The sequence below is a fragment of the Saccopteryx leptura genome, chromosome 1, assembly GCF_036850995.1.
Source record: "Saccopteryx leptura isolate mSacLep1 chromosome 1, mSacLep1_pri_phased_curated, whole genome shotgun sequence".
NCBI classification, from domain to species: Eukaryota; Metazoa; Chordata; class Mammalia; order Chiroptera; family Emballonuridae; genus Saccopteryx; species Saccopteryx leptura.
The window spans coordinates 192,725,852-192,749,185 of NC_089503.1; the positions used below are offsets into that span (position 1 = coordinate 192,725,852).

At 47.1% G+C, this 23,334-nt stretch overlaps 1 protein-coding gene across 3 annotated transcripts in view; it reads left to right on the forward strand.

Annotated features, from left to right (window-relative positions):
* Positions 1–23,334, forward strand: part of GALNT2 (polypeptide N-acetylgalactosaminyltransferase 2) — a 222,721-nt gene that overhangs the window by 170,635 nt on the left and 28,752 nt on the right. For all 3 annotated transcript variants that reach the window (XR_010751235.1, XM_066383635.1, XM_066383637.1), the window contains exons 4-10: positions 2,038–2,136; positions 2,399–2,466; positions 2,689–2,754; positions 10,470–10,591; positions 13,374–13,461; positions 17,217–17,304; positions 18,124–18,227. Coding sequence is in view for 2 of the 3 variants with exons in the window: in XM_066383635.1 (XP_066239732.1) it covers positions 2,038–2,136; positions 2,399–2,466; positions 2,689–2,754; positions 10,470–10,591; positions 13,374–13,461; positions 17,217–17,304; positions 18,124–18,227 (635 nt within the window). In the remaining variant the exon portion in view is untranslated. The remainder of the gene's footprint in view (positions 1–2,037; positions 2,137–2,398; positions 2,467–2,688; positions 2,755–10,469; positions 10,592–13,373; positions 13,462–17,216; positions 17,305–18,123; positions 18,228–23,334) is intronic.

Genomic DNA, 23,334 nt, shown 5'->3' on the forward strand with positions numbered 1-23,334 from the left:
AGCCTGAGTCCTCCTTTTTTAATTCTCCCTGGGGTGCTTAAGCGTGGGTGAGGGGGCAGCAGCTGGGCTCCTAACAGGAGGCTTTATTTCATTAGCATTACAGATCCCTTTCTGGGGGTGACATTCTTTGGTAATTTGTTCACCATTGAACCTTGCAGATTCTTCCTTCATCTAACAATCAGCTAATTCTTGAAATTGGGTGAAAAAAAATAGCATACCAGTCCACTTGTCCTTGAAGACTTAGGTGTTAGGAGCTTCTAATAAAGTACGATATTAATTCTAGAATGTATTTACCCCCACACACACACATCGACTGGTATAATGTTTTCTCGTGATTAATTAAAGTCAAGCTATCCCTATAAGATACAAAAAGAAGACCATATTGTGATTCTGATCTAATTGTTTTTTAATTGTCCTGGTTTTCTTGCTCATTTTCAAAATTTGCTTCTTAGAAGCCATTCTCCCTGGCAGCAGGGAAAATTAGCAGCACGCTTGTTGTGTGGACTCACCCGCCACTGTCCCTGGCCTCCGCTTCAGCCCTAACTGCTTTAAGAGCTGTGAGCCACTCCAAGCTCCAGAAACTCTAAAACATCCATATCCTCCTGATGACTCAGCATTGCAGAGGGACACCTTTAACTCTGGAAGCAGACCCCTCACAGCTGTGGTAGGCTAGATGAAAAGACAGGAAGCAAAGCAAGATGTTGTAAATGCATTGGCCCCTTGGAAGGGCTTTGGCTTCTCCAATGCCAGCAGCAGTGGGTCTAACTGTGATGGGTGCTCACAGGTTGCCAATGCTGGGACCTGTCCTGGGATTGATGAGGGTCCCTACCTACTGCAAGCTCATGCAAGACTTTTTCACTCTCTGCACCTTGGGAGACTGTTTCCCAGGAGACAAATATGCCTTAGTTGTGTGCCCCAACCTCTGTTCTGAGCTGGGTCAGCAGTATCACCAGTGTGGTAACTCTGAATGCCCTTAAAGCATGCCAGATATCCCCAGGGGTCCTTCCAGGCTGTAAGCCCACGGTGCCCTCCACCCCCTGGATGCAGTGATCTCTCAGGACCCTCTGGAACACCACCTCTGCGGGCATGTTTACATTCTCCAAGTCTGTGGAGCTTGCCTTGAAGGGTCCCTCATGGGTTTTGCTGAGTCTGGTCCTACTCGGCTGACCATTTCTGTCTCCTGTAGATAATGGCAAAAGCAGATTTTAAAAATGAACACGAAAATAAGTGCAATAAAAAGCAGTTAGATCAGAATCACAATGGGCTTCCTTGTTTATTGTGGTTATTTGAATAGCTTGATTTTAATCAATCAGCATCTTTAGCCTGGAAGTATCAAGAGTCCTAGTTTCCTGAAGAGCCATTCTGTGCCCTTGCACTTGTGTCTGCAGAGACTAGGCTTGAGAAGTGCCTGTGATCAGCCCACAGCGTGTACACCTGGCCCCTGCATGGCTGTGTTCCTAGGCAGTTCGGGGCCCTCCCCACAGAGCCGACGAGTCCCTCACCCTGCACTAGCCTGCACACTGTCCCCTACATTGTTTGGAGCTGGCTTGGTGGGGTGAGGAACGTGCATCCCTGCTGTCCAGGGTAAGGGCTAGCAGCCAGGGGGCTGTGCCAGGTTGCAGAGATGTCCCTCATGCTTGCTGTAGGCAGAGTAGAGAACAAGGAAAGAGCAGCGGCACCGTTGGCTCCAGCGCTGAGGACAACCCACCACGATGTGTGAAGCTCTCTTCTCTGCACGTGACGGTAAATGGGAGCTCACTGTTTCAAAACACCTTTCCTTCAAAAGGTGAGAAAGATGTTCTCAATATGTTACTTTTCGCTGAAATCATTCATTTTTTAAAACATGACTCTGGTTGTGTTTTTCTTTTTCCTCCTGTCTGGCTGTCACTGTATCTCGGAATAGGCCAGAGACTTCTGTGGACAGCGGGTTCCCCTGGAATCCATCTGGTGGGCGGGTCAGTCTGACCCTGCTCTCCAGAGGCCTTGGCGTGGCCAGTCTGGGTCCCTCTTTCAGGGGATGAACTTTCTCTTCCTTAGGTGTCAGCGGAAGCAGTGGAGGGTGGATCTGCCAGCCACCAGCGTGGTGATCACATTCCACAATGAAGCCAGGTCGGCTTTGCTAAGGACAGTGGTCAGGTGAGTCCAGGACGTTCTACCCCCTGCCCACCTGTTGCAGCTCCTAGAGGGCCTTCCCTGGCAGGGACGCTGCATGCGAGCTGTGTCCCCAGCATGGCCAGGTCAGGGCTATCTGGGGGTGCAGGCAGGTCACCTGAGTATGCAGGTCAAGGAGGGGCCGATGGCTCTTGCAGCCAGGGTTTGGTGCTAAGACAGAAGAATCCCCCACTGCAAGTGACACCCCTAAAAGGCCTACAACATTTATCTCTCTGTCTTTTCTCAGTGTCCTTAAGAAAAGCCCGCCCCACCTCATAAAAGAAATCATCTTGGTGGATGACTACAGCAACGATCGTAAGTCCCGAGGCCGTTTCTCCCTACGCTGGCCCTTCCCCGGGCGCCAGCCTTCTCACAGCATGGCTGCTAATGACAGCGTTGGGCAAGGCCAGAAGCAGGGCCACCAACAGGAGAAGTGCCTCTATGATGCCCGTAGATAGACAGTCAAGACTCACTGCTTGAATGCACAGCCCTTTATGAACTTGAGGTTCAAACGCTCTGCTTCTTTTCTTTCCCTAGCTGAGGACGGGGCTCTCTTGGGGAAAATCGAGAAAGTGCGGGTTCTCAGAAATGATCGACGAGAAGGTAAGACTCTTCTTAGTTCAGTCCCAGGTGGTTGAATTCTGAATTTTCCTGAGCCCAGTAATAACTTAGAGAAAGGTTTCAGCTCACAGAACAATGAACTGTGTGGTCTTTTTGTCTTTCTCCTGCTACCAGAGCCTCTTGGGAGCCTCTCCCAGCAAACACAGGAAAGACATTCAAAGCTTAACTAATTGAAATTGTACACTAGGGCAAGAGTTCAAATGACATTTTTATTTATGTATTTAGAAAATTGGCTCTCTTCTTTCACAGCTTAGGAAGTTTTATCATCAGACTCTTGAGGACTGCTAGAGTTTAGAAGAAATACAAAGATTTAGCTATGGGAAATTCAATGACTCCATGCTCCAGGCATCTTATAAAATAACTGAGAGTCAAGTTTGACAGCCTACCGGAGGTGAGCCATCCCCAAAAAGGGCGAGTACCACAATACATGCTTATTGGAGTTTGCAAATGCCAGCCTCAAAAACTGCAGTCAGTCTTGTCTGTGCCAAAGCGGGGCTCATCGAGTCTACTTCATTGCAGTTATAAGAGTGACTCAAAGGGGGAAAGTATTACTTTGAAGTGTCTGGATAGGAAGCTGAAATCACAATGTAATTAGCATCCATTGCATCAGTCTGTTAGAGAGCTTTTTGGCTCCTCCAGAGTCCTGAGAAATCTTTCTGCAGAAAGACATTGCAGAGCTTTTAAAATATGGGCCATTTTTGCTCTTTGTGGCTGACTGTTGGTCCTGGAATGGTGACTGTATTTTTGCATCAGGTGTACTCTTCTGGTTCCCTGTGCGATCCAGCTGGAGTCGGGGATACAGTTTTTCTTAGCAAGAATCTTATCAGCTAGTAAAGTGATTTATCCCAAGAAGGCCACATCATCAGCACCATATTTTAACCAATGACAAGATTATCATCCATCCAGATGTTCCAGACACATCAACAATGGGATCAGACTTGTGCCTAGGCAAGCTCTGTTTGCTGAACTCACACCTGTCTCCCAAGCTTAGAATCAACCAAAATCTTGTATTTTATATTTGCATTTGGCCCTTAAACAAGCTACATAATCACTTTCTTTTATTTTTTTGCGAGAGAGAAAAGACACATCAATTTATTGTTACACTTATTTATGCATTCATTGAACCTGCAACTTTGACATTCAGGACAATGCTCTAACCCAGTGGTCCCCAACCTTTTTTGGGCCACGGACTGGTTTAATGTCAGAAAATATTTTCACAGACTGGCCTTTAGGGTGGGACGGATAAATGTATCACGTGACCGAGACAAGCGTCAAGAGTGAGTCTTAGACGGATGTAACAGAGGGAATCTGGTCATTTTTAAAAAATAAAACATCATTCAGGCCCTGGCCGGTTGGCTCAGCGGTAGAGCGTCGGCCTAGCGTGCGGAGGACCCGGGTTCGATTCCCGGCCAGGGCACACAGGAGAAGCGCCCATTTGCTTCTCCACCCCTCCGCCGCGCTTTCCTCTCTGTCTCTCTCTTCCCCTCCCGCAGCCAAGGCTCCATTGGAGCAAAGATGGCCCGGGCGCTGGGGATGGCTCTGTAGCCTCTGCCCCAGGCGCTAGAGTGGCTCTGGTCGCAATATGGCGACGCCCAGGATGGGCAGAGCATCGCCCCCTGGTGGGCAGAGCGCCGCCCCATGGTGGGCGTGCCGGGTGGATCCCGGTCGGGCGCATGCGGGAGTCTGTCTGACTGTCTCTCCCTGTTTCCAGCTTCAGAAAAATGAAAAAAAAAAATTAAAAAAAAAAAAAAAAAAAACATCATTCAGACTTAAATATAAATAAAACGGAAATAATGTAAGTTATTTATTCTTTCTCTACGGACTGGTACCAAATGGCCCACGGATCAGTACTGGTCCGTGGCCCAGGGGTTGGGGACCACTGCTCTAACCAACTGAGCAAACCAGCTTGGGCCATGATAATTTTTTTACTTTAAACCCAGTTTTTTTCTTGGCACAACAGGAAAAAAAAAGAGGAGGAGGACAAAAATACATTTTTTACGTTAGCATTTTATAACTGACAGATCACTTGCTAGCCTTATTTATGTCTTTAAACCACTTACAAATAAAAAATGTCTCTAAATATAAACTTTCTATTTACTATATGTTGGGTGCTTTATTTGGGTGAGAACCCACATTGACACATTGTTTTGGGAAGGGGTTAGGATGAGCAGGTGTGTGAAGCGAAATCAAGGTGGGTCTTTGTGGAGCAGATGAATATGATGGTCAAGGTAGAAAATCTGCACACAGTATGTGGGCATGTTTGTGTATGTAAGAGTGTGTGTATATATACGTATGTATGTATGTGTGTATAGATCCCATATATTTAAACATCTACACAGGGGCTTATAGTGACACTGGTAGATGACAAAGAAAGTCAGTTGCATAAGATGTCATGGTGGTGAAGGAGCAGCCTTCAGTTCATGTTAGAGCTCAGGTCCCATTGTGTCAGCAGTTCTTACTCCGGCCATTCATTAGAATCCCTGGAGAAGTTAAAAGATAACCATGCCTTGGCCCTACCCATATTAAATAAAAAGGTCTGAATTTCAGGGGCAGGATCTGGGCATCTGCATTTTTTAAGCTACTTAAATGATTCTGATGTGTTCTGAAATCCTAATCCTTCTCTCTCATTTTACAGATGGAAATATTAAAGCTCAAAGAAGTTAAGTGGCTTTCTTAAGGTCATAGAGCTATTTAAAACAGCTGTAGGGGGGAAACCAAATTCATACTTTATATTCTGTTTGTCTCATGTGCTTTTTTTCTTCTGTTTTGACTATCCTGTCTTCTTTTGCATAACTTATTTTTTTGCTTTTTTATTGAGATGTAATTGACATCCTGTATCTGTTCACGGTGTACACATAAGAATTTAATATATGTGCCCTGGCCGGTTAGCTCAGTGGTAGAGCGTCAGCCTGGCGTGTGGAAGTCCTGGGTTTGATTCCCAGCTAGGGCACACAGGAGAAGCGCCCATCTGCTTCTCCACCCCTCCCCCTCTCCTTCCTCTCTCTCTCTCTTCCCCTCCCGCAGCCAAGGCTCCATTGGAGCAAAGTTTGCCCAGGCGCTGAGGATAGCTCTGTAGCCTCTCTGCCTCAGGCGCTAGAATGGCTCTGATTGCGGCAGAGTGACGCCCCAGATGGGCAGAGCATCGCCCCCTGGTGGGCATGCCGAGTGGATCCCGGTCGGGCGCATGCGGAAGTCTGACTGTCTCCCCGTTTCCAACTTCAGAAAAATACAAAAAAAAAAACAAAAACAAAAAAACAAGAATTTAATATATGTATATATTGTGCACATTCAAATATAAGTTTCCTCAACATCCATCACCTCATATATCAATAGTTATGACTGTTCTTTCTTATGGTGAGAACTTTTAAGATCTTAGCAACTTCCAGATATGTAATACAGTGTTTCTGCCAGCCCAACCTTTGCCTGTGACAACCACCAATCTGTCCTATTACTATGAATTCAGAGGTTTTAGATTCCACATATAAGTGTTGTTGATATACAGTGTTGTTGTTTTTCTCTGACTCACTTTGTTAGCATAATGCCCTCACCATGCATTCATGTTGAGGTAAATGGCCGGATTTCTTTCTTCCTTGTGGCTGATATTTGTATCACATTTTCTTTATTCAATCATCCATTAGACATTTAAGTTGCTTCCATATCTTGGCGATTGTAAATAGTGCTGCAATGAACCTTGGGGTGCAGATATCTCCTCAAGATAGTGATTTCATTTCTTTTGGATAAACACCCAGAAGTCAAATTGCTCCAGTTCACATTCCCACAATGCACAAAGGTTCTCTTTTCTTCACATCCTCTCCAACACTTATCTTTTGTCTTGATGACAGCTGTTGTGATAGATACGAGGTGATATCTCATTGTGGTTTTGATGTGCATTTCCCTGAACACTTTTACATATATCTGTTGGCCATTTGAATAGCTTTTGGGAAAATAACAGTTCAATTTCTCTGCCCATTTTTTTAAACTTGGATTGTTTGTAGGGTTTTTGTGCTATTGTTGTACGTACTATATGAATTTTTATATATTTTTATATTAGCCCCCTTATCAGATATATGATTTGTAAATATTTTCTCCTATTCCATAGGTTGTCTTTTCATTTTGCAGATGGTTTCTTTATCTGTGTAGAAGCTCTTTAGTTTGATATAGTCACACTTGTTTGTTTTGCTTTTGGTGTCAAATACAAAAATCATTGCCAAGACCCATATCAAAGAGCTTACTCCCTATGTTTTCTTCTAGGAGTTTTATAGTTTCAAGTCTTATGTTGAAGGTTTTATTTGAAGTTAATATTTGTGTATGGTGCAAGATAGGGTTTCAGTTTTATTCTTTTGCTTGTGGTTATTCAGTTTTCCCAATGCCATTTAGTGGAGAGATTGTCCTTTCTCCGTTGTATATATTTTTTGGCATCTTTGCTAATAGACTTTATTAATAGACTATGTGTGCGTGGGTTTATTTTTGGGCTCTCCATTCTGTCGTGTTGAGCTATATCTGTTTTTAGGCCAGTACCATACTGTTTTGATCACTATAGCTTTTTAATATAGCTAATACCATTTGAAGTGATTTTTTAAAATTCCATTTGAATCCTTCTTGTAGTTATTTACACATTTTTTAGTGGTTGCTTTGAGGATTACAACACACATCTTTAAATTATAACAGTCTACTTAGAGTCAGTGTCACACCAGTTTACATGAAGTATAAGAACTTTGCAACAGTTTAATTCCTTGTCTCTTCCTGGTCCTGTATACTGTTATGATTTGTTTCTCTTCTACATACATTTTAAATCTCACCATAAAGGGTTAAAATGTTTGCTTAAAGTAACTAGTTATCTTTAAAGAAATCAAGAGAATATATGTGGACTATTTAAATGTATGCTCATACTTTTCCATTTCCAGAACCTTTTTTTTTTTTTTGCATGCATTGATGTTTCATCTAGTGTCATTTTCCTTCAACCCAAAATAACTTTCTTTAGAACTTTCTCTTTCTTGTAGGCAACAAAACCTCTCCGCTTTTGTTTATCTGAACAGTCTTTCCTTGTCCAGTACTGAGGAATGTTTTCCCTGAATGGAATTCTGAGTTAACCATCAGTTTTGTTTTCAGCACTTTAAAAATGCCCTCCAGTGTCTTCGGGCCAGTTTCCTGTTTAGAGTGTGGCCACCGCCTGCACTGCCCCTGTGCGCTGTGGTCTGTTTCCTCTGGCTGCTTCCAGGGTGTTTTCATCTTTGTATTTTAGCAGTTTGACTATGATGTGCCTAGATTTTGTTTTCTTTATATTTATCCTGCTTCAGGTTTGCCAGTCGCATGAAATATATAAGGTGATGTTTTCTTTCCCCATATTTGGGAAATAATTATACTTTTATTTTTTCATGTATTTTTTCTGCCTCATTCTTGGACTGCAATTGCACATGTTATATTACTTAATATTGTACCATAGGTCACATCTCTCTCTCTCTCTCAATATTTTTCCCTCTGTTCACCAGATAGATCAATTTCTGTTTATTTATCTTCAAGTTCACTGGTCCCTCTGCCATCTTCAATCTGCTAGTAAACCCCGTCAGTGAATTTTTCATTTCAGAAAATAGCAATTTTCAGTTCTGAAATATTCATTTGATTCTTTCTTATAGTTTTTATTTCTCTGCTGAGATTCCCCATCTGTTCACTTATTAGAACCATCATTTCCTTTGAATTCTTGGACATAGTTCTTATTATAGCTGCTTTAAATTTTTTGTCTGTTAATTCTAACATCTGGGTTTCTGTTGACTTATTTTCTCCTGGGTATGGATCACATTTTGCTGTTTTTACTCATGCCTAGTAACTTTTTTCTGTGTTGTAGAGACATTAGATTCTGTTACCTTGCTTGAAAGAGTATTGATCTTTGTTGTGTTTGGCAGTTAAATTACTGGATGATGACCTTTAACTTGGGTAGGCTTGTTTTTGTACTGTACTAGGACAAGTATATCTTGGGTGAATCCCTTATTCTTGAGACACAGTCTGTATTCTTAGAGGTATTCCTTCTGGATTTTATATATCTCGGGTCTTTAGGAAACCCTTTTAACCTGATGGGACTGAAGTTCCAAATTTTGTGTGCCTAAAATCTTAGTTCCCTCTGCCTTCTAAATTATTTCTTTTCATAGACTCTGTGAGTCTCCCCTGTACCTCATGTTCGGGAGTCAGCCAAGGATTTAAAGAGAAGTTATCAGATTTAGGGCTTACCGATTTTGTAGGATGGCCTCCTTCAGTTTCTAGCCTCTCTGGAGACCCGGAGCTCTGTGCTCTGGTGCCTCAAGTCAAAAAGGCTGCATTGCAGTGGGTTGGAGAGGAACCTCAGTGAAACACCCAATAAACATAGATGTCAGTCTGTGTGATCTTCTTCTTCTTTTTTTTTTTTTTTTTTTTTTTTTGTATTTTTTCTGAAGCTGGAAACGGGGAAGCAGTCAGACAGACTCCCGCATGCGCCCGACCGGGATCCACCCGGCACGCCCACCAGGGGGCGATGCTCTGCCCATCGGGGCGTCACTCTGTTGTGACCAGAGCCAGTCTAGCGCCTGAGGCAGAGGCCATGGAGCCATATCCAGCGCCTGGGCCATCTTTGCTCCAATGGAGCCTTGGCTGTGGGAGGGGAAGAGAGAGACAGAGAGGAAGGAGAGGAGGAGGGGTGGAGAAGCAGATGGGCACTTTTCCTGTGTGCCCTGGCCGGGAATCGAACCCAGGACTCCTGCACGCCTGGCCGACGCTCTACCACTGAGCCAACTGGCCAGGGCCTGATCTTCTTCTTTTAAGGATTGAGTCCCCTCTAGTTTCTGCCTGCTTCTGGCTGCTCCCTAGCCCTTTCCAATGGTTGCTCTTTCTATTTTGCTCAGAGTCTATAATTGTTATTTGAATAAGGGTTTGTCCCATGTCGCTTGCTTATGCACTACTTTGCAATTCCAGAAAGAGAAATCTTTCATCTTTTTCCCCTACTCTAGCATACAGCTAGAAAACCCATTTTGACAGCTGTGTATAAAGGAACTTAAAACACTTGTCCTCACCGGTCGTGAACAGCCACATCACCTTCATTGGTGAAGCCCAGCGTACACAGCAAAGCCACTGTGACCACATCATCTAGGAATAAAAGTGCTATTTGTGATAAGACTGTGTGTGATTTAAAAATGTATGTTGTTAATGGGTCATAAATAGATACATTGTGTAATTTGACTAATAGTGTAACTCATTTTGTATGGGCTTTGTCATTTATGTTATTTGGTTTTTGTTAAGTCTTAGATGGCAAAGATACTTGCAACTCTGTGACATAATCACCATTAAAATCAGCACTGTTAGCACTTAAAGTGTCTGGGAGTTTCCGGTGATACCCTCTTTAGCCCGGCTAACTAGGAAACTCTCGCTCTGTCAGAGAAGGATAGCTTTAAAGGTCCCACATTTTAGTTGCTCAATAAAGGAGACTTCAGTGATAATAAAGGACTTTCTCAGAAGGCAGTATTTCTAAGGAAGTTATCTTCTCAGTCATCCTATTAACTTTTAAAAAGTAGTGATGGAACTCTGTCTGGGTAACCAAGGGGTGGTACTCATTCCACCACAGGAGTTCGCAGGTAGCTGCCCAGCGAGAGGCCCACAGTGTGTGTGTGTGTGCAGGGGGGTGTCATTGCTGGCTTTGCCTTTGTCTCTGATGTGCTTTTGAATCATTTCCACAGGCCTCATGCGCTCACGGGTCCGGGGGGCTGATGCGGCCCAGGCCAAAGTCCTGACATTCCTGGATAGCCACTGCGAATGCAATGAGCACTGGCTGGAGCCCCTGCTGGAGCGGGTGGCTGAGGTGAGGTCAGACTCAAGCTGTGGTTTCGCTCAATGCTAAAAAGGGGGACATTTGTTCACAGTAAGAGTCTATCTCTAGGGGGAAACCTCGCTTGACACAGGGAGCAAGGATCGCAGAGGGGGTGAACACCTGACTGGTGTGAGGCCCTTTTCTTAGGAGGAGCTTCCTTCCTGGCAGCTCTACAACCAGCTCTCTGAGTCAGAGGTGCGTGGTGCCTAGGACCCTTGCCTGGCATCTAGCCAGTGCCACTTGAGAGTTTGCTGCTGTTGCTGGCGGTAAGGGTGGGTGGGCTGGGGACGCTCTGGAGGACAGATGCTGGCTCCCAGGGGAGAAGAGGCACTGTAAGCACACAGCCCCCGATCAAGACTGTCACGGTGGTCCACGGGCACATTTTGTGCATCTATAAGTGTCATCACTGCTAGAGAATTGGCCTCTGTCATTTCTCCTGCCTTCTGCTTGTCTGTTGAACTTCTCCCTACTAAGAAAGCATTTTCTCGGAGTGAGAAAGAAACTTAATGAATCTACTGAAGAAATATAACATGCCCAAGTCATTCTTTTTATGGTGGCAAGGATAGTTGATGGGCAGTAAATCATGAAACCACAAGCTGCTGGCATTATGACCATCATGGTCACTACCATTTATTGAGTACTAACTACATGCTAGACACATTGTATATTACCTTCAGTCCAGGGATCACCCCCACTTGACAGGTGAGGAAGCTGGCTGCAGGGAACTTGAATCACCTACTCAAAGTCATACAAGTGGCAGAGTCAGGATTGCACAGAGGGTTTCACCGAGCCCCTGACTAAGGTGTCTTACACCACACACTTACCTCCCTAAAAGAAGAAACCATCCTGGCTCCCCACCCCCAACTTCTCAGTCCACCAGTCCGTCCCAGGCAAGCACAGGCCACATGCATGCTGCAACCAAGAATTAGAGTATAGCCCTGGCCAGTTGGCTCAGCGGTAGAGCGTCGGCCTAGTGTGCGGAGGACCCGGATTCGATTCCCGGCCAGGGCACATAGGAGAAGCGCCCATTTGCTTCTCCATCCCTCCACCAGGCTTTCCTCTCTCTCTCTTCCCCTCCCGCAGCCAAGGCTCCATTGGAGCAAAGATGGCCCGGGCGCTGGGGATGGCTCTGTGGCCTCTGCCTCAGGCGCTAGAGTAGCTCTGGTCGCAACATGGCGACACCCAGGATGGGCAGAGCATCGCCCCCTGGTGGGCAGAGCGTCGCCCCTGGTGGGCGTGCCGGGTGGATGCCGGTCGGGCGCATGCGGGAGTCTGTCTGACTGTCTCTCCCTGTTTCCAGCTTCAGAAAAATGGAAGAAAAAAAAAAGAATTAGAGTATACACAGGCCACTGTCAGGGTTATTTCAAGGACCCCTTCCTAAATTAAGGATGGAAGAATTGAGAATATTTAATATTCATTCTCATTAATGCCAGTCCTATCGAAAGAAAAATATATGAAGTGGACTTAGCAGTAGAGCAAATCATGTCCTTGAACCTTTACACTCTGGTTCGGCTGAGCTGAGCACTGAGGACATGATCACTCTCTGCTCTCCGTGCACCGCACAGGGCATTGCTTCTCCTCCACACATCTGCGTCCGGGTGGTGTTGGGGCTTTACAGTATTCTCTTGTGTGTTTCTCTGGTGTGTTACATTCTTAGCTCTGCTGATTCTGTTACTAATTTGTTTGTTGAAGTCTTTCTTCTGGTTCACATGGGGTTCTTTAAGTGGCTCAGGAAAGCACTTACTCTTGTTAACTGTTGTCACATGGGACAGCATCTATTACCAGCACCAACCAACCATTCGAATTTAAAGAGAGCAGGAAAGCTAAAAGGCCTGTGGTCACAGTCTCTTACCAGGACAGTGGCAGGGTGACTTTTTAAAATGCCTCAGTGTTGGGGCTGGGGGGGAGGGGTGTTTTGTTTGGTAGAATCACAGATAAGACAGACTTAGAATCCAGAATCTTTTAGTCAGTTTGGTTTACCTTGTGATGTGATAATATTGATACTCTCCACATCACGCACCACTCATGTGTTCCTGACTTTGCTGTGTGGGCATCTCAGCCCTGAGTCCTTTCCTGAGGGCCATGGCAGCTCAGAGATTACCCATGTTCAAGTGCAGCTGAGCTTAGAGCTGTCAGAATGAAAGCAGCCCCATGGTTTTGACATTTGGGAAAACAGTAAAGGACCTTAGGGGCACTAGTGTTATTTAGGCCAGTGGTCCTCAACCTTATTTGGGCCACGGACTGGTTTAATGTAAGAAAATATTTTCATGGACCGGCCTTTAGGGTGGGACGGATAAATGAATCACATGACCGAGACAAGCGTCAACAGTGAGTCTTAGACAGATGTAACAGAGGGAATCTGGTCATTTTTAAAAAATAAAACATCATTCAAACTTAAATATAAATAAAACGGAAATAATGTAAGTTATTTATTCTTTCTCTGTGGACCAGTACCAAATGGCCCACAAACCGGTAGCGGTCCGTGGCCCGGGAGTTGGGGACCCCTGATTTAGGCCATCAGCTAAGTGCCTAAACCTAAATGCCTGTTCAGTCCTGTGCCCACCGCATAACTTAAGGAGCGATTCAGTCTGAATGCTGGCTCGCTGTCCCTTGGCGCAGGACAAGACTGTCTACAGTGGTGGAGCAGGCGCTCAGCTGGGTACAGGGGTCAGCTGGGTGTTCACTGTAACTGCCTAACACATGCCTTCTTTGGGGGTGAGACTCTCAGTGTGTTCTGGTGCCTACTCTTGTTTTTTCTCCGTTTGTGTTCCAGGACAGGACTCGGGCCGTGTCCCCCATTATCGATGTCATTAATATGGACAACTTCCAGTACGTGGGGGCATCTGCTGATCTAAAGGGTGGTAAGTGCTGCTCACGGTCCTCCCACCTTGCTCTTCCTGTCCACTTGGCATCTGAGTGCTGTGTGCTCAGTGTCACGGGTGACAGGGATGGTGGCTGTGACACCCCAGGCTTGGGCTCTGAGTGTCTGTGCCAACAAGTTCAGTCCCTACAGAGCGAGGACAGCCTGCTCCCCTTCGAGAGCTCCCGTGTTTCCTGTTCTTCTCGTGTCTCTTTGACCTCTGTTGCTGTTGTGACACGTGTGGCTCGGTTCAGTTTGGTGTCATTTTTCATGAGAGAAGACTCTGTCTTACCCACCAGGCGTCTGGGATGAGCAGCGTCCAGAGCTGACAGGCAGTATATGGTGAAAGCTGATGGCACTGGAGCCCATCTTGACCCCCTCCCTCTTGCCAGCTCCTCAGACAGCCTGCGTGTCCTGGTGGCACACCTGTTCACCTGGTCACCCAGGTAGACACCTGGTCACCCTGACTCCTGCTCACCCTGACTCCTGCTCACTTGTCACCAAGTCTTGCTGATTTTTTTCTGACATGTGGTTGGTTATGGTCCCTTCTCCTCACCCAGACCACCCAGGTCCTGCTTCCCTTCTGGTAACCTGTGTCTGAATGACCACACCAGTGTCCTGTTGGTTCTCGCAGCCTCTGGGTGTGTATCCTCAAACCCAGTCTACTTGAAGCCCCCCAGAATGATGTGTCTAATACTTTCTTTATGGTTTTAAAAATTATCGAAGGCCCCAAAGAACTTCTGGTCATGTGAAATCTATTATCAATATTTGCTGTATTAGAAAACAAAGTGAAGAAATTGATAAAACACAGGATGATGCAAGTACAAGGCCTGCTATCCATTAGAGTGCTGATACAACCTTCCTGGATCTTCCAGAAAATTTCATCATGTACTTTTGAAGAATATGCTTGAAAGATGCACAGAAGATCTTAGTATAAATATAAAAGTAGTTTTGATGTCATAGGCCCCCTCAAAGGGTCTGTGGACCCCCAGTGGCTCCTGGACCACACCTGGAGAGCCACTGGTCTCCTGATGCTGACAGACATACAGGAATATGCACACTAGCCCCTCTGAGGACCTGGCCATCCAAAAGCTGGCTCTGACCAGTCGTTCCTAGGATCGTGTCGAGGTGTGACCTGTGCTCTCCAGGACTCTGCCACAGCCCAGTCATGAGTGCTCCGTGCTCTGAGACTCAGCTGGGTGGCAGCCTCACCTCTCAGAGCTCAGCCAAGAGCCAGGAGGTCAGCAAGGACTGGTCTGAGCAGCTCAAACTGCTGTCACAGACTTGTCTGTTTGTGTTAATTTATTCAGTGTTGACCCTTTACACCCAAGATCAGGGAATTCTTGTCTAGCCACCCAGCATCCCAGTTTCTTTATGTAAAATGAGGACTTTTTTCCCACCGCCTCACACTTTGAGTTCACTAGAAGGCGGGTCATTCCAGACAGACCTACATCAGAAAGCAGTGAAGGTATAAAACTGGGCACACTCTCAGAAACCAGAGTGCTGGGAGAGTTAGTGAGGCGTGGCCTTTGGTGCCATCTGCCCGCTCAGGCCCCATCACTGTGGGCAGGCGGCTCACCTGCGCTCTCAGTGCCCCCATCTAAGAAGGGGCAATGGCCGTGCTGCCACATCGGGGAGTGAAAGAATGAGAGTGACCAGCGTGAGCTCAGGGATGTGGCCAAGCAGCCCCCCCCCCCCGGGGGTATCAGCAAGGGGCCGTTTGTGCCGGGAGGACTAGATTTATGTTGGAAATAGGAGAGATGCTCAGTGATTGGTGAGAAAGTTTGGGGCTTTAACAAGGACAGACCCCCTACCTAGCAAGACGCCTTAATGTTCAGACTGTCTTGCTCCCCTCGAGCATTTGCCAGAGCTGGGGTTTGATGGGCTGTCTCTCCCACAGCGAGATGCTCGGGTGGGGGCAGGCCTCCTGCTGGATCTGAAGAACGGGGGCCCAAATTCACTCTTGGAGCATTTTATGAAATCCCTTTAGGGAAAAAAACAAACAAAGATGATGTTTTTAGGAGATTCCTAAAATCCAATATAGGTTATTTCTTTGTACCAAATTAATAAAATTATAATGAACATTCAAAAAATGCAGGCAGATAATGTTACGTGGCCCAGCCAGTGGAGCTTTGCATTCTCTGTTAACAATGCAGCAGGGTGTTTGTTGTTCCAGGCTGACGTTGTGTGTTTAAGGCAGGTTGGCTGTCTCGGGAACAGCAGACTCCTCAGGTCAGTCTGGGACCTGTATCAGTTTCCTCTCCTGCGTCACTGACCCTGCTGCTGGCCACTCAGCCAGTCACTCCACTCTGCAGTGACAGCCAGTGACCTTTTTGGTTCCATACCTCTGGTTGAGCTATAGGCTACGCTGAGCCCCTGCCTCCTGTCCTGCCGTGCTCAGGCTGCAGACCGAGTGTGCAGACAAGAACCTGCACTCGGCCATCACACAAGCCCTGCTGACCATACACCTAACGTCAGAGAGCTTGAGAGGCACAGAGCAAAGGGTAGGTGGCCCTGGAGTACTGAAGCTCAGCCGTCAGACCTGCAGAATGCAGTGCAGACAGCCAGTGCTGCCCAGACCCGCGCTCTTCCTGCCTCTGGAGAGCGGCTGTTGGTGGGGGCGCCCCTTCTGAGTAAGGGTGAGAGCCAGCAGCTGGAGACCCAGGGCCTGCCAGTGCCAGAACCACAGCCAGGCACCAGGCCCAGGTTCCCCAGTCTGCACGGCCTGTGGATTCTCCAGGTGCCAGGATAGGTGCCAGGCTGCCTGGAAATGGAAACATGCCTGCCCACTTTGCTGTTTTTTGGCTCCTTTTTATAAAAAAGCTCTTCCTCTCCTTCCCGCTGCGGGCCATATTGCCTCCAGTGCAGTTCAGTTCCAATCGTGAGATGTCAAAGTCACCTACATAGTCACTGCGTATTACACTGGAAACCAGTGCAGCATCGTATGTTGACGCATTGGGAAAATAAGTGATTTTTGTTGTTAAAAAAGAGAGATAGTGCCTGGCCAGGCGGTGGCACAATGGATAGAGCATAGGACTGGGATTCAGAGGACCCAGGTTCGAGACCCCGTAGGTCACCAGCTTGAGCGCGAGCTCATCTGTTTTGAGCAAAGCTCACCAGCTTGGACCCAAGGTCACTGGCTCGAGCAAGGGGTTACTCACTCTGCTGTAGCCCCAGGGTCAAGGCACATATGAAAAAGCAATCAATGAACAACTAAGGTGTTGCAACGAAAAACTGACGATTGATGCTTTTCATCTCTCTCCGTTCCTATCTGTCCCTGTCTATCCCTCTCTCTGACTCTCTGTCCCTGTAAAAAAGAGAGAGAGAGAGAGAGAGAGAGAGTAAAGGGCTACTTTTCCAGGCCCAGGGAACGATGCCCCCTCCCCGGGCCAGTGTTAGAGGAATGGAGCCGACGCCACCCCACTCATTTCTGGCCTCCTTGCAGCCCCTGGATAGGCAGTGGTGCTCCCCATGCGGTCCTCACTTCTCTTCTCCCTTCACATTTATCTTAGGCATTTTGGTTTTAGATCTTCTGATCTGGGTCAGCTTTACGGGAAAGCAGGCTCCGTGCCTGCCTCAATGTCCTGGGCACTCACTTGCCCCACTACACCTTTGTGTGTTCGGTTGTGTGTTTTGCATCGTTTAGTTTTCAGGGAGTCACCGAATAGCTGGTGATTGTCAGCTCTGAGGGCCGGCAGGTGCAGGAGCAGACGGCAGCTGTTGTCAGCACCCGTTTCTCTTTTCCGTGGTTGGCAGGTTTTGACTGGAACTTGGTGTTCAAGTGGGATTACATGACACCTGAGCAGAGGAGAGCCCGGCAAGGGAACCCCGTCGCCCCCATAAAGTAAGTGCCAGGATTGCAGGTAAGGCCCCAGGCTGGCCCCGTCCTAGAACCTGGTGGGAGTCTTCACACTCTGCCCCCCAACCCTGTGTCCCCCGTCTTAGCTCTAGCGACCAGCAGGTCACACAGGGAAGCACTCTGGGATTCCTTTCTTCAGATGAAGCACATACCTAAGGCAAGGTGCAGCGCTGTGTGCTCTCTGTGCTTCTAATGTAGAGCATTTTCTGTGGCAGGGTGAGGTCTCCAGGGACCTCGGGGACCAGGAAGAAGGGGCTGGACTTGGCAGGATGCTCTCCTGTTGGCTCACGGAGAAGGAGACTATCTTCATTAGCACCTAGCTCTAAGGTTGCCAGGCCATGCCGGGGTCCATGCTGGGAGTCGGAGCACACCTCCCCCCCTCCAGAGCAGACAGACAAGCCTACCTGCCTGCTAGCCTTCCTCTGCAGTATGCCCTGGTTCCAGCACCTGACACTGGGTTAACTCTCCCAGCACCTCCGCTGGGAGGAAGCAGGGGCTCTGAAAACATCTGTTAACCCTTCCCGAGCTGATGGGGAAGTGAGGACGATGGTGAGTCCATAGACAAAGAGGAACCTGCTCCATGACAGTGACCATACTAATATAGCCGATGTTATCGAGTGTTCCCTAAGAGCGCTGGCTGCTTCATGGGTGGCGGTTGTGGACTCCTCTAAGAAAACTGGGCACTGTAAGGCTGAGAACTTGCCTAGGGTCAGCATATAGGTTTGACCTTGGCTTGACAGTGCTGGTGGGCTAATCTTGACCTCTGGCCTCTCCCTCTCGCCCTTCTACCCTCTGCCTCTTCAGAACCCCCATGATTGCTGGAGGGTTGTTCGTGATGGACAAGCTCTATTTTGAAGAACTGGGGAAATATGACATGATGATGGACGTGTGGGGAGGAGAGAACCTGGGTATGTATGAGCCTTGTGTCTTCCGCCACCACAGTTTCCGAGTCTGGTGAAACCACGGTCTTTTCCTGCCCACCACGAGGGCTAGTAATGACAAATGGAAGCTCTGAAGAGACAGGAAGAGTTTGTGGTATGCAGGGTGCCAACTGGGAAATGTTTTTAACCCTTTAAGTAGTGAGTTTTTTTCATGCTCGCTGACCTGCGAGAGTGAGGTTTTTTTCAAAAAATTAAATTAGTTCCAGTTTTATTAACTTAAAAGCATGTTTGTTTGATAACCAATTTATGGAAACAAGAAGAACATAATACATTTGCCTTTTTCTAATGTTGCCTTACACATGTACGATCGTACTCTGGATGGTCAGGAGGCACGAGGACGTACATCAACATTCATACTACTCAAATTAAAGGCATTAGAGTGATCACTCATCGGACCTAAGTCGTCCCCACATAAGTATAAACAGCACCTCTTTTATTCTTCAAAGTATCTTGGGTTGGACAGTAAAATATGTTGTCCTGAGAGGGCAGGATGCTAGAATACTGAAAAGCTCTTGAAGGGAAATGCACTCTCCCTAATGTTGTATGACTCCGAGGTTTTGGAAGCACGCTTACAAAACTGCGGGCACCGTCTCAGGCTCTAGGATGCATTTTCCACCGTACGGAACAGGAGGGCGCTGTGGCGGGGGCCGGGGGCAGGCTGTACTCCTGGTGGACATCGAGTAAGTTGGATGCCATGGCATTGAATCCCTCCCCGACTCCTTTGTGAATGGTCCTAACTTGATTTCATTGTTTTAAATAACCCGTGCAAATCACTTTTACCCAGATTTAGAAACGAGGAAATTTTATAGACTTTGGTCTCTGTTGGTTGCAGCCATGTCTTTACTGCTGCAAGATAAAGAGACTCTTGTTTTGTTTTTTGTTTGTTTCACTTGAAGCCTTGCGGGTTTTGGGGTTCTGAGGAGGTTCTCCTCGGCTACTGAATGCTAAGTTAACTTTGCCCCTAGGGGGGTGCACACTGGGAGGGTGGGGGGGGGGAGGAGAAAGGAAAGGATGCCACTGTCATTTTTAGTAGTTTTTACTTGTAACAGAGACTGGCATTTTTCAGTTTAAAAGAAAAGAGTTCAGTCCCCTCTTACTTTTCTCTCGTTTTATGTTGTTAAAGTTAGTGATAACATCTATCTGTGGAGGATTTCTCTGCCTTCATTTGAAGTTGAAAGCTTCTTTAGGCCCTGGCCAGTTGGCTCAGTGGCAGAGCGTCAGCCTGGCGTGCAGGAGTCCTGGGTTCGATTCCCAGCCAGGGCACACAGGAGAAGCGCCCATCTGCTTCTCCACCCCTCCCCCTCTCCTTCCTCTCTGTCTCTCTCTTCCCCTCCCGCAGCCAAGGCTCCATAGGAGCAAAGTTGGCCCGGGCGCTGAGGATGGCTCTATGGCCTCTGCCTCAGGTGCTAGAATGGCTCTGGTTGCAACAGAGCAACGCTTGCAATGGGCAGAACATCACTCCCTGGTGGGTGTGCCAGGTGGATCCCAGTCGGGAGCATGCGGGAGTCTGTCTGACTGCCTCCCCGTTTCCAGCTTCGGAAAAAAAAAAGAAAAAGAAAAAAAGAAAGCTTCTTTAGACTCAGTAACGACAGCAGGCGGATGCAGGGACGGAGGACTCCGAGTCAGGCTCCTGGTGTTGTTGTCAGATGGTATATTGATGGGTAGGAATAAAGCCGTTTGATCTCAGAAGGCTTCAAAAGAATTGCTAACTTCTGAAGAGAAGTCTGAGTCTGGTTTTAGGGCAACTAGGACAGCGCATCACGTAGATGACCGTTTCCCGCGAACAGGTGCAGGTTTCAGAAATGTGTGCTGTTAGCTGAAAACATGGATTAGGCGAGGGACAGAGCAGCCAGCCTGTGCCAGTGTTTTTAAAGCAAGTTGATTTCAGTATCAAAGGAGACATTTTAGCACGGAGACCAGAGGGAGGGGAGAGAATTTTCTTTTTCAATTATCTGGTGTATTGTTGGTGTGGTTTTTGTATCTGTAGCTATGCTGTGTGCGAGGTTCTGTGGAGGGGCTGATGGGGCTCACTCGGGTGAGCCGGGACAGGGAAGAGGGGCACACCCTGCCTGGGCTCAGGTGGCTTCCTCTCCCCTTGACTTGCTTGAATAAGGCTGCTCTCCAGGAGGTCTCTGGTTCAACAGGAAAAGTCCCTGACAGGAGTCTTTCTTCAGGGCACTGCTCCAATGTCTTCTGGGTCCCCTACTCACCGGCAGCTTGGTGTCCTGCCCTGGGGGGATATGTAGGTGGGTGTTGGGAAAGGTGGATGCAGGGATGACTGAGTAAAATCCGAACACCCCCTTGCAGTTGCCCACAAAACCCCTGGAGCTGGCTGCCCATTTCCCTAGCTAACAGGCTAAGCCTAATGGGAGCAGTTAAGGAAGTCTAAGAACCTGATTCTGGGCCCTGAGAGACAGGGTGGGGTCAGGTTCCTCGGGAACATCATTTGTCCTTTTCAGCAGGTCCCCACCCCATCGGGATGGATCTAAACCAGCAATTTTTCAACCATTTTTATCTCATGGCACACATAAACTAATCATTAAAATTTTGCAGCACACAGAGAAATATTATATTTTTTGCCAATCTGACAACAAAAAAGGGTGTGATTTTGATCCATTCTTACCAGATGGCTATTGTTGTGTTGGCCGTTGTCACTTTGTATTTGACAATCTAAGGAAAAAAAGGTTAGTGCCCCTGACTAAATAGTCAGGTGGTGCATGTTTTATTTTTGTTTGTTTTTTTTGTTTTGTTTTGTTTTGTTTTTTTTCATTTTTCTGAAGCTGGAAACGGGGAGAGACAGTCAGACAGACTCCCGCATGCGCCCGACCGGGATCCACCCGGCACGCCCACCATGGGGCGACGCTCTGCCCACCAGGGGGCGATGCTCTGCCCATCCTGGGCGTCGCCATATTGCGACCAGAGCCACTCTAGCGCCTGGGGCAGAGGCCACAGAGCCATCCCCAGCGCCCGGGCCATCTTTGCTCCAATGGAGCCTTGGCTGCGGGAGGGGAAGAGAGAGACAGAGAGGAAAGTGCGGCGGAGGGGTGGAGAAGCAAATGGGCGCTTCTCCTGTGTGCCCTGGCCGGGAATCGAACCCGGAGGTGGTGCATGTTTTAAAAATTCTTGCCACAATGGGTTGGAAATTGCTGGGCTAAGCACTTCCAATACATGGTCTCATATCATGCTTCTTCGAGGACAGAGGTCTTACCTAAGGTCTTAGAGCTGGTCATTAGCAGAACCAAGATGCAAATATGAGCTGCCTAATTAAAAAGGTAATGAGTTATATTGAGTAGTCGTCTCCAGGTTATAACAGCTCCAACTTCAAGCAAAATCAGAGTTTAACTCGTTGTACCTGGCCTTTAAAATGTCCCATCAATTCTCTGAACAGATTCCTTCCTGATTTAACAGAGTCCCTGCTAAGAAGTCAGGGGCCCATCCTAGCCCCCCGTTTTAAATTTTCTAGTTAGGAAAATTATAAAATGATGTAATTATAAAATGTATGATTACATTTTATTTCCTGAAATGCAGAGAACTTATGCCATGTTTTGCTGGATGCGGTAAGAGGGAAAGTCAGAAACTTCTACAGCATAAGCTTGGATGGTCAGGAACATTAATTTTTAATAGCATGAAGGAATCGGTTATTCAAGATTATTCAAGTCCCATAACAGCAGCATGTCGCTTGCTCCTAGTGAATGAGGTGCTTCCTATGACTTGAGTTTGTTGGATCTGAAAGGAAGCTCTTGTACGTATGCCCAGAGTAGGTATCCCTGCTCCTGTTGTGTACTCTGGGCACCTGCTGCCACGGCCAGGCTCCGACCAGCATGGGTGCTGGGCAGCTCACTTCATGGTCTGCAGCATGCCCGCCTCAGTTCTGATTGATCACACCGGTGACAGTGATTGCTAATTCTGTAGGTTGCCTTGCCTCCCCAGCACGCTCTTAGGGGTGCAGTCAGTGAGCCACTGACTACTGAGTCCATGGGCAGCTCCGTGGAAGCTGTGGGTTCCTCAGGCATCCTCGGTCACTGCCAGAATCCCTGAGGTGCCTGTGAATGCTGCCAGATGGCTTTAGGCCTGCTAATGCTCAAGGGCAGACATAAATTTTGTGCAGTTTAAGGGAAGAGATCTAATCTTTCTCCCGGATGGAAATAACTCAGATGCATATTGGCAATCAGCATACTTGAAATAAGTTTTAGAGGAAAATGTGTCTATGTTTGCCTGTTGTATCTAATACTAGAGTTTAATTATAGGCACATCATGCCTTTGATTCACATGTGTTTTTACACCTCTTGTGTTGCCTGCTCTGACATTGTTATCACTCAGCAAATGTAACAGAACTCTCCACGGTCTTGGAGCGGCTAGCGAAGAGTTCACCCAAGCATCTTCTCCATTGATCTTGCTCATGTTACAGGGATATCCATGGCCTTAGGCCAGGCGTCCTATACTTGCAGACCAGAGACTCACTCCTGTCTCAGGGTGTCTGGTCTGAATCTGAAAAATGTTGCAATATGCTCTTCCTTTTTCTGGTTTTAACTTGGAATAGAATTCTGTCAAAAAATATATATATGGGACTTAGTGACATGGATCTATGTGGTTTCCATAATTCTGATCAGTGCTTAAAATGTCAGATAGTCAATGTCCTAATGTGGGTACATTGTTTGGCATGAATCCTTTCTGTCTATACCACTGTATAGTGTCTATAAGCAACACTGCTATGGAGATACCCTTCCACTGAACTAAAGTGTGAGCTTTCTTTCAGTTTCTTTTTCCTCCAGCTTTATTACAGCATAATTGGCAAGTAAAATTGTGGATCTTTAAGCTGTGTAATTTGATGGTTTGAGATACATGTACATTGAAATATTCAGTGCAGTCAAGCTAATCAACACATACTTTTCTTGACTATGCCATGGGACCTGGAAATCCAGGGTTTGTCCGCTGGCTCCACTGTAGAACATTCCAGATTGTGTCTGGGAAGAGGTGTGTTCCCTACTTGTGTCTCCCTCAGCAGTGAGGGCTTCCCTGGGCTAGGGGAGGGAAGCTTGTCTGGGGTGGTGCTCTGTCAGTCACCCAGTCTCAT